Source organism: Varanus komodoensis, unplaced genomic scaffold (genome assembly GCF_004798865.1).
Source record: "Varanus komodoensis strain SLA01 unplaced genomic scaffold, ASM479886v1 scaffold9, whole genome shotgun sequence".
NCBI lineage: Eukaryota > Metazoa > Chordata > Lepidosauria > Squamata > Varanidae > Varanus > Varanus komodoensis.
In genome coordinates this window covers 33,627,406-33,638,790 of record NW_025336598.1, presented here as the reverse complement: position 1 = coordinate 33,638,790, position 11,385 = coordinate 33,627,406, and the positions used below count along the sequence as shown (strand labels likewise).

Sequence of the window (11,385 nt, the reverse complement as noted above, 5' to 3'; positions counted from 1 at the left end):
GGTCTGGACACTGCTCGCTCCATTTATGCCGGCTGGTCATTTCTTTCTGTTACATTTAAGCTTTTTCCATTGAAAAGAACACATCACCATTTTGTGAGAGTTAATATTCATTTCAGTGAAGCAGACACATTCAAATCAAAAGGAATACGAGAATGCTAATCTCTCTGCTGCATTCCTCCCACTGCTAAAAAAAGAAAACAGCAAAAAGAGTCAGTTTTGATCTTTTTTATTCAAAAGTTTTCAAAAGAAATAAAACAGAAAAAAGCTAACAATCTAATCAAATTTACAGTTCAAAAATGTCTTTTGGCATTTAACAACAAGTCCTAGGAAACAAAATGACAGAGTTATCTTGAACCGGACAAATAAGTTACCACTGGCAAGTTTGTGGCACTAGTAAAACAAAAATAAAAAATTAACTCTCTTGATCATATAGATATCTCTATGAAAATCTTTTTTTTTCAATCTGTACAAAAGGTCTTTCTTCATAAATTATTTTTTTATAATTTAATGGCTGTCTACTATGTGATGTTTAAGTAACTGATTATTTCTTTATGTACAGAGGTTACATTTTGCAAATCTTACCCAGATAATGAGTATGGCACTTAGTTCAGACTTTTCAAGCAGCGTCTATTCCCTCTTTCTCAACCAAAGTTTAGCTAATTGAAAGGAAAGATCAAGTAGCAAAGAACCCCTCTTTCTCCAGGTCTGAAACTGTCCCAGCCACAGGGAATGAGTTGCAGGAAGTCTGAACTTTGACAAAGCAGTAAATTCCAGGGAGCATAGAACCAATAATACCACAACTTTTTTTCCTTTAAAAATAAAAGAAAAATAAGAAGAAACAAAAACACATTTCTTATGACTATGTAATTTACTAGAATCTACACTTCTTAGAGCAGCATTGACTTTTGAAACTATGAAATGTCACTGACATCTGTACTTGAAGACTCACATAAAATTTAAAAACTAAAAAAAAAGTGAAAAGAAAGAATTGCTTAGGCCTAGCTCCTGAGCTAGGATGATTTGGTCTGTGGTAACAGGGAGGGCCAGCAACCTGTCCCATTACAAAAGGAAATAAGCCTTGAGGTAGATAACTGATCAAACACAGCTGACCAGACAAGTACACAGTTTTGGAAGACAACTTAATTTACCATTTGATTCAATACACATGCGATCATAATAAAAAGAGCTTTAATAGCAGTGAGTTTATCTAATACGTAAAAAGTACAAATAACAGTGTATTTGTGAAATCAGGAATTTCATAGTTTCAAAATGGTTTTTTTTTTCTTTACACTTAACACTTGTAGTGATGATGTAAAGCGTGGCACTGCTTGGATCCAAGTCTTCCTTCATGCTTTTTTGTTTGTGTCCATACATCAATTAAAAATTATAAAACCTAAATGCAAATGTACAAAAAAAGGCACATTCTTCTAACCGCAAACTGGTCCGGCAAAAAAAATAAAGAGTACAGAAGACGTAACTGCTGAGACAAATCAGAATTATTGGTTACTGGCTCTTTGTTCTTTGGTAAAGTTACCTTTAAAAAGTGCCAAGTCTTTATTTACCTAATATGGAGAGCTAGTACCCAATCTATTATGTTTTCTACTTACATCTCAGCTTATGTTTTGAAAAAAAAGTCTTGTAGCTTTTGCCTTTGCTGTAAAAGCAAATGCTTCTATCTGCCAGGTCTCAGTACAGCATCATTCTAAAGCACTATCATTACTAGAAAGGAAGGACAGAAACATTCTGCGATTTCCCACCCCCAAACTTCCCCACCCTAAAACTAGAACATCAATTAGCTTCTGGAAAAAGGCAAAAAGTTTTTTTTTTCGTTTTTTGTTTTGTTTTTTACATTGCATCATACAGCAGAGTTCCTAACTAGCAGAGGAAAACTAATTGGCATAAGGCCTTACAAACAATTTATCCTATTAAAATTTCCCCAGTCAGAAAAATGTGTTTCACACAAAACATTTCCCTACCCCAAGTCTTGCATTTCACAACCTTACGTTATTATGTGAGGAAAAAAAATCATTAAAAACACCTACTACACATTTTTTTAAAAAGCCAGATTTTTCAGCAATTTTAATTGACTACCTCTTTAAAGCCCTATCCTGCTGTTTTACAAGGCATAATAGACCAGCTCATTTGGTCGAAAGCATTCTACACCATTAGTTTGGACTACGTACTGAAACAGCTACAGCATTAAAAGAGTTAAGGCAAATTGGAATTGATAGAAAAAAGATAAGACACTTCACACTACCTTAAAAGAAAACAAAAAGCTATGAAAACAGACGCTACGACTGCAACACTGCACGACGGCGGCACTCACACAGCAAGCACAGAACATCAGCATGGATGTTTTACTAGTTTAAACTTCCAAAAACAATTCTTATATCATTAAAAAACATAAAAATAAAAATAAACCAAGAGACGGATTTTGTCATGCACGTGAACATGTCTCCACTGCGATCTGTGCATGGCCAGACCTTTTCTTTCTTTCTTTTATTTTTATTTATTTTTATTTTTTGCGTCATAACACTTGATAAAAACTTTTTTTTTTACTAAAATAAACCTGTCCAAGGTGGGGGAGAGGAACAGCTATTAGGATGAATTTAAGGATTTTTCTTTTTCTTTATGCACCTTATAGAACTTATAGCAAAAATAGTTTCAGTTGATTTCATTATAAATAACGTTTTCAAGAACCTGTGCAAAACTGTCAATAATTTCTAAAGCACAATTGATCAGTAAAATCCATGATTGTTTCAGCCTTTGCATCCTTCTCTAGGCAAGGTCAACGCCGCACATCTGAAAGAGGAAAAGTTATAAATTATGTTTAAATTATTATTTATTTCATTAACATCTGATGGTCTACTTGCCTCATTTTTTAAATATTCTGCCTATTTAATTGGACACTGGTAGGCTTTTACTGAGCTGTAAATCAACTCAAAAGGTAGAAATGTACATTAATTATATTCAGTTGCTGTGAGGGGTAACAGAGGGAAAGAGGGATGGAAGGGAGGGGGGGTGTGTGTGAGAAACAGATTCCTCACTCTGGCTAGAGTGTGTAAGTAGCTTTGCGGTATGAGATGCCACATTTTGTGTTTTTAAAACTGAGAGACTGAAGTTACTATTTCTTAGTATTTCTCCACAGCACTGGGCTTCCATTTCCTAGTGCCATTTTCAAGTAGCAGGAAAGCCTATCTTACAAAATGTGAGAAACAAATAACTTATGCTCAGAAATGCTTCAACATAAAGCAATTTTAAAACCTTTAGGTTGCTGTCTAAATCCAAATGCGACAAGCTGGTTCTATCTAAAAACAGCTGCCTCAGAGCTTCGTGGAATGGATCAATGGACCCTCGAAAATTATAGACCACGCCCCAAACAAGTTCTCCAGACAAGCCAACGTCGTTAAGTCTATAGACATCTATAGGTTCTCCTGCTATATGCTCAACAGAAGCCTCTGTTTTCTGACAACCTGATATTCTGCAGTCAACAACTTGCAGAAACTTAGAAGACATTTAACTGACTAAGTAGGGTGCCCAAGGATCATGCATATATTCTCCAGATGGCTACAGCACTACTGAAGACTTAAAAAGTCAAATTTGCTTCAGGAAAATTATAAATAATGGTCCTTATTTGGTTATAACACTCTATCAGGGATGGGGAAATTCAGCAGCATGCTCCTAATCCAGTCCTCGGGTACTCCCCATGCGATCATGTTCCTTTTCCTCCAATTTACTCAACCACCAAATGAGAAGTGTGTGCAGTGTTTTCTCCATTCTCAGATGCTGAAATGCCTCTCCTGAGACTTAGTTTCTGGAAGTCTGGAGTTTCACGCTAAAAAAAATGCTGGTACTTTGGCCACATAGTTTTTGCCTTTGGCCTGCCACACCCATCACTGGCATGTCCCTCCCTGAGAAATTTCCCCAAATGGAATTCTACCCTCAGGTTGAAAAACGTCCACTTCCATGCCCTACAGGAATTTATTTTCAAAGAAATATAACAATGACTTTACCTCACAATTACTTGTTCTGCTGATAAGTATACGGAGAATGATCACTGGATGTCTCTACGGTAACTTGCTGTTGACCACTGGCCTCCTGGAATGAAAAGAGAATAAGTAGGAGAAGGGAGTCCAGCTATTCCTTCCAACTCTGGATAGAATGTTACTGTTTTCAGAGCAGCCCAAAATGTCTAACGGTCATGTATATATTCAATGACAATCATTAACAGCATAGTTAACAAGGAAATGCAACAATACACATTCTTGTATTCGCCAGATAGTGGCAAATTATCAGCCAGAAGTTGAGTTCCTGCTTCTATGCTGCTTGTATAGAAGGATCTGTATCTATTGTCATGGTGTTTATCCCACCCTTCCTTAGGTGTGGCAGGGAATTTCATTCAGTTCACATTTTGAGAAAAACTTATCAAATACATACTTTCCAAATCACTATGTGGAACGAAATAGTTATTTTTTAGAACTGGCATTTCTCAATACAGTTCTCCAAATAGAAAACAGATTAAAATACATATATTAATAAAGATATAAGATTCATTATGCAGGAAAAACACTGCTTGCAAAAAATAATTAGATTATGCAAATGCATACACCTTTGGGGGCAAAGTCTAATTAAAAATCACAAACTGAAAGCAAAGGAACCATTGGAGAACTGAAGAAAGAAGCTACATGTGAAACCAGGGCTGACTGAATACCCAATCCTTACAATTCCTGCACTCACATGCAGAATTCCCTAACACTCTGAACTATTTTGTGCGTACTGTAATCTGTAATCTACGGTACCTTCTTCATAACCATCAAATAACGCATTTTATTAGGATATTCTCCTTTATTAATGATTTACGCACCTCAACCGGAACAGCTGCTGTTTGAACATGTGTGTACTGGGGTATATAGGCTCCTTGCATAGCTGTTGTGGCAGGCATGTACTACAAAGAAAGGGAAATGATGCATTTAGCTCAGTGGAACTCATACAAGTGACACGGAGTTGGAGTCAACATTATAGGAGGTAAAGGTAAAGAGCTACCAGCACTGTTTCACAAACATTACACCATGCCAAGCTAGACAAGTTCCAGAGCACTCATCAGGCCTTGAGAAGAGTGTGTGCAAGCTCAAGACATGCAGATTATTCAGATCTACTTTTCTCTGCAATGCTCCAGCATAGGAGCAGGCAACCTACATCCCTCCAGGTGGCTGGCTCCTGGCTATTTAGGCTAGTACTGATGGGAATTATAGGCCAAAACAACTGGAGAGCCACAAGTCATCCAGTCATGCGCTAGCAAGCAATGTAAAGCAGCCCTTTGAGGGCTGGAGAATTAAAACAGACTGCACAAGTCTTGGGTTTCAATGCTCCCCTCTCTCCCACCCTGACCAATGGAAAGTTTCTTTTATTCTTGGGTAACATTAACCATAACTTCAAGTTTCGAACAAACCACGGTTAAGTAATACCACAATTTGTATCCAGCAAGTCAGTTTGAAAACATGGTTAATGTTAAACGCTTGTTTGTCATTTCAGACAAAATGACCAACTACAGTTAAGTGAGGTAGAAGAGAAAGCCTACAAAATCTTCTTTCTATGCAGATAGGGGGAGGGGGAGAATGTCCTGACCCAAGTTCGCCATGGTTTGCTCATGTAAAGTATAGTTTGACATGGTGTGAGAAATGCTGACAGTGAAAGACAGAGGTCTTTGGATCTCATCCTGAGGACTCAAAGCACAAATGCAGCTAGCAAATTGAAGGCACTGTTTTGCATGTATGGAGAAAAGAACTGAGTCTTCTTGAATTATTGTTGAAGTCATCCTCCTTTATCAAGGAAAAACATCGCTGGTATGTCCTCTACTTTTTTCCTTTTAAGACAAAGGGCCCATCTAGCAATGTCTGTTCTTGCTCTCCGAATAGCAATAAGCATATCACAGGCCACAATTTGCACATCCATCAGAGTGCCTTCAGCTCTGACAGTACAGATCCCATATTTTGGAGGGATGGAGAATTCATCTAACCCCCATCTCTTCTGCAGGGAACACAGGAGGAAAAGCAGCTAGATTCACATGCCACGACAAGCAACACTATGCAATTTCCTCTGCATGAGGTTTTTTTGCAAGGCAGTGCTGCCAGATGCTGGTATCTCTTTCCAACCACCATTTTCTTCCCTCTCTGTCATCTGAGTGGTATCCCCAAAAGCTCTGCGAGGAGGAACGAGGCTCTTTGTTTGACAGCTGCAATCACAAGACCAATCTGGCTTGCCATGGCTGTCGAGCTGGAGGGGGGTGCCTGATCCAAAGGGGAGGGATGGAACTGGCCAGGCAGCACTGTAGAGAGGAGCAATGTCTCCCTCCACTAGCACCTGAATGAAGTCCCTTCCACATACTAGCAGAGGACGAGAAGCAGCTGGGTGCCAGCCCTGCTTGGTTGGGAGCAGTACGCAGCAGTGTACCCCCCCCCCTCCCCAGCCCCATGCCACCCTTGCACTTGGGCAGCAGAGTGAGAAGAGCAGGGTGAGGGCAGTGGATCAGGTGGCTGCTGTGCACCCGAGCAAAGCTCTTCCATGCAGCTCCGCTTGTGTGGCAGCCTTGCTCAGCTGTGACGGTGCACCAGCACGCAGACCCGCATCCCACCTCCCTTCTCATTCTGGCTTGCCTTCTCATTGAGGCTGCAGGCACCTCGGTGGCAAGCCAGAGCAAGAAAGGGGGGAGCACCACCACTCCCCCTCATTGCTGCCAGCCCGCTGCTCGAGAGGTGACAGGCTGATCACCCACTGGCTGATGGCCTTCTCCTGCACCAAAGATGTTTATGGTGGGAGAAGGGGCATTCCCCACTTCTGGCAGCTGCACTCAACAGCAGCTGTCATTGGTGCTCTCCGAGTAGCTGCTTGGCAAGAAGGGCAACGGACAACTCTTGCCAAAGAGCTCTATGGTTCTGGCCTTGGTACCATGACAAGCTGTGTTTTTGCCAGTTTGGACAACACAATGAGCAACTGCGGTACTGAGATTTGTTGTTGTTGTTGCTTGCTTGTAGTTTCTCAAAACCAGACAAACCCTGCTGTCATACATGACAGTGTCTGGACAGCATGGTAAACCAAAAAAGGCAAGAATAACCCCTTGCTCATTGGGTTGTGTGGACCCAACCTTCATCTGTAGCTCCTGGAACTTGTCAGTAACAGCAATGTCCCCTTCAAAAACAGAGGTACTAGAAGGGTATGTTGCACAGAAATCTGTTTTCTAATGAAAACACAAATCGCTAGGGCTGTGGAACCACAGCACGTCAGATGGCATGCTTGGATAAGAGACTTTCTAAGATAAAAGCTGTCTCTGTAATCGCTTCTCATTAGGACCACCACGTACTGTTCCAGTGCTGCCCAATGAAAGGTGACTCATCTGCTGTGTCAGCGGACTGATCATAGATGCCGGCTGCAATGACATGGTATGGTCCATGGAAGGAGTTAATACAGCACCCTGTAAGAGTGGAAGAAAAATGTTACACGCTTTCTCTTGGGTCACACTTCAAAGAGGTTTTGTTTTACTTTTATATTTTGCAAAGATGCAGGCAACTGGAACTCTTATTGGGTGGCAAAACATGACGGTGTGGCGAAGATAGAGTCAGTAAGGTCCACTTGCAGTCAGAAGAGGCTATGGATGTGCCCTGAAGATTATACCCACAGTACACATACCAAATATTTGATTTGGCTTCTTTCTAAGAAATCCCGTGTAGCTGTAAGGTGCAAATTGTGCTCTGATCTGTAACTCCCCGCCAGAACTAAAATTCTCTAAAGGGTATTTTAAATTAAGCACATGATTCACAATTGTATGGGTTGTACTCATTGTTACATAAGTGGACATCACTTCAAACCAACTATTTCCCTTAATTTTTGGCAATTACAAAATTAGTGACATACTGTAGGCAAACAAGAATATGTGTGATAATTATATCTATGTCTTAAAATTGTTTTTCTGTAAGCACTTAATTTCCAGGCAAAATGTTACCCAAACAACAACTGCTGTAACTATGGTAAACATGAAGGCAACCTGTTTGTATGAATTGCTCTTTTTCGCACCAACCAATTCCCCTCCAAATGGAAAAAGAAGATGTGAGGTCAGAGGCTTAGACTTTCTTTGGCTGGAGTAGATCTGCATGAGTGTGACCTCCATGTCCTGCTTGCCTGCTTTCCTGGAAGTCTTTAGTTGGCTGCTGTTGACTGAACTAGACAGAACTTTGGTCTCATCGATCAGGGTTTGTCTGATGCTCTGCCTGTAAGACTATTTCTGAGCATGAAGTGCATTAGGATCGCAGAAAATATTGAACTAGGAAACTGAACATATTCTACAAAGGCTGAAAAACGATTCCTCCCCATGGATTGCAATCTTATCTAAAACCAATTCACAGTACAATAATGCGAACAAGGTGCTATCTAAACAGTGTGAACAAGGTGCCCCAGTAAGCACAGACCTAGTGTTTTTATTGTCAGAGCTGTACAGTGTTCTGTATCTTTTCATATCTAAGCCACTGACTGGGCTCAGTTCTGAATAGTTCTCCTGGCAGTTGTCCTACATGCCTGATGGACATGCCTGTCATCTACACTCACACACCGATTCCATTCAGGAAAGGCTAGCAACGATTGGCATGTGTCACAAAAAAACTCCTTGCCCTTCTTCGCCATCTTGGCTGTGCCACTGCCAGACGCTCCAATACCCATGTGGCACTCTGGCGTGGCCGTCACTGGTTTGCCACTTTTTTTGAAGTTCCCTTTCCGGCTCAGGAAGCCACCCAAAGTTTGAGAGCAGCTGTTGAAGCTATCATATTTGCGCTATCCTGTGTGCCTAGAGACTCAGGAATAAATGCAAAATAGAGATGGCTGTGGGTAGTGAAGGAAGGGAAATTGTTTTTGAGCAACTTGTTGTAAAGCGGGTTTAAATCCTCCTGAACCTTTTCTCTGCTACGGATCACTCTCACCTTTGGTCTTTCCAGACAGCTTGCCTTCTGATAGCTATCCAGAAAAACCAAAGTGGAGAGACCAAGCAAGCCCTGGGCATTTCCCCAGCTGAGGCTACAAAACCCCAGATGAAAGGCAATTTAAAAAATAATAATAAAAGGCTGGACAACCTTTCCAGTTAAAATAATTTTGGATAGTAGGGCTAGAAATTAAGCTCGCTGATGTAATTCTGAGGTCTATTATTAGCTGGAATACTAGCACTTAGCTATTAACGTGCTTTTAATCACCAACAGTGATTCTGCCAGGGCTCTGTAAAAGACATGCATAGATCATTACCTGCTCTGTATAGAAGTGTGTGTAAGCTTCAAAAAGAAATTCAAATTGCTTTGGCTCTTTGACCACACTGTTAACTGTATCTCTACATTAAAAGATGCTCTTGTACCGTTCTGAACTTTTCCCATTTCTCTGCCAGCTGTTAGTTTGTTTTCACTGCAATCCATCAGCCACCTATAGTAACATTACCATTCAGATCGGACAACTCCCATATATCAGGCCGCCTGCTTTACACAGCTACTGCTGGGCTCTATAAAGCCATACTAAATAGTTTATTAATTAAGACAGCCAATATGAATGACTGAGCTATCAAAAATGACAAACAAGAAAGAACACCGGCGCCAAAGAACCTCCAAGCTGAAATAGTACAAAGGACGAACACTTACAGGATGCTGCATGATATATGGTTGAGGGGGCATCCATGAAGGACTCTGCACCTAAATAATAAAAATTGTGCTTTTAAAAAGCAATCATACAAAAATGCAAAGTAAGTGTCAAACCAGCCTTGGATTCCCAGATATTGGACCAAGATGTCTACCCTTTCAAGCCAGGTGATAAAATTTGCAGTCCAACAACTAGTTGCCCATATATGGGAAAGGTAGCCTTAAATCCATCCTTCAACTGGCTTCCTTTGTTACAAATATAGTAGAGAATTCCAGGGTGTCAGTCTTTTTGTAGCATGACCATGGGTGAGTCCTGGGACAATTCCAATCAGAGGACACTTTGGGTGCTACCCACTTCCTTACCTTAAAACAAATAAAAACAAATCTTCTTGGCTTCTCCATGGCAGCTGGTTGTTGTACTACCACAGGAACTCCTGACAGCAAAACAGCTTCAGTCACACAGCCAAGCATGTGTAAACTCTGACATGTGCTCAGAGCATTCCTGCCACTCCAGGACCTCCCCGTGGAGCAGAAAGGCTTTGGAGTCTGTCTGGACAGCATCTCTTATCAGAGGGGAAGCATTAGGGGAAAAATGGCTCAGACTATCAGCTTGAGCTTTCCAATCAGAGTGAACCTCTTCCCTTGGCAAGGACGGGGGTCTTTGGGGTAATGCTGAGGTGCTCAGGAGCCCTTGCAAGCACAGCCTACATTTGTTCACAGGAGTGAGCTTAGAGCAGCTCCAGATGTGGAAGGGGGTTCTGTGTGTGGGTCTGGTCTTGTGTGTGTGCATGCATTGGGCACACGATCTGGGGCTTCTATGAGTGAGTGTATGGCCAGGCCTTGAGTCTGTATTATTGTCTGCAGTTAGTGCATATGCATGTTTGTTCCCAAGTCAGCTTTTCTGTGTGTCTCTGGTAATAATCTGTCTTATTTTAATTGTGATCATGTTCATTCTCAGTATTCTGGTTTGTGGTTTCCCCCCTTTTTCACTTTGAATCTGGTTCAGAATAATGCTGTTAGGACTGCTTTCAACCTTCCTTGATTTGCCTGTATTACCTGCCATTGTGGAGCCTTGGTTTCCATTAAAGGTCAGAGCCCATTACATGATTTTGGTCTTGGCCTTTAAGGCTTCACAGCCCTATTATTAAGCTTATCTTTCCCCATGTTTTGGATTGGGCACCCAATCCATGGGTCAGGCTCTCCTGAACCCTTCTTTCTTACAGATCATGGTGCTGGTTTACTGTGCATTCCAGGACATTGTTCTTCAGTTGAGGAATCCCTCCCTATAGTAACAGGATTTGGAAGCATATTAAACCTTTATTGTTTGAACAGCGGAATCTGATGTTTGTTTCAAATATTGTTATGTTTCACATGATGTTATATTTCACGTAAAATATGCTGATGGTCTGTGTTGGGTTTAATGTAAGATTGAATATGTTGTACATTAGATAAATCCTTTACTATATTTATTTATGAAGTTAGGTTAATGATGTTTTGATATAACTGTTTTGTTAAATTATATGGTGTTTTAAATGGTTGTTTTATTGTATTTTATATGCACCACTTTGGATTGAAGTGCTACAATAAATAAATCTGGTGATAATGATGATCAGGGTGTGGGTTGTGTGAATTAACTCATCATCTTATTTGTTACAGGCAAAGGGAGTCTTCTGAGCAATCCGTTATTACAAAACATGCATTCTCTGTGGTGGCGCCCCAACTATGG

At 40.7% G+C, this 11,385-nt stretch overlaps 1 protein-coding gene across 5 annotated transcripts in view; it reads right to left on the bottom strand.

Annotated features, from left to right (window-relative positions):
• Nucleotides 1–210: 210 nt before the first annotated feature.
• The window catches only part of RBMS1 (RNA binding motif single stranded interacting protein 1), a 154,106-nt gene continuing 142,931 nt past the window's right edge, over nt 211–11,385 (bottom strand). For all 5 annotated transcript variants that reach the window (XM_044417741.1, XM_044417740.1, XM_044417738.1 and 2 more), the window contains 5 exons: nt 9,663–9,713; nt 7,358–7,468; nt 4,865–4,945; nt 4,014–4,098; nt 211–2,802 (listed from right to left, as the gene is read on the bottom strand). In XM_044417741.1, coding sequence (XP_044273676.1) covers nt 4,021–4,098; nt 4,865–4,945; nt 7,358–7,468; nt 9,663–9,713 — 321 coding nt within the window. In that variant the 3' untranslated portion in view covers nt 211–2,802; nt 4,014–4,020. The remainder of the gene's footprint in view (nt 2,803–4,013; nt 4,099–4,864; nt 4,946–7,357; nt 7,469–9,662; nt 9,714–11,385) is intronic.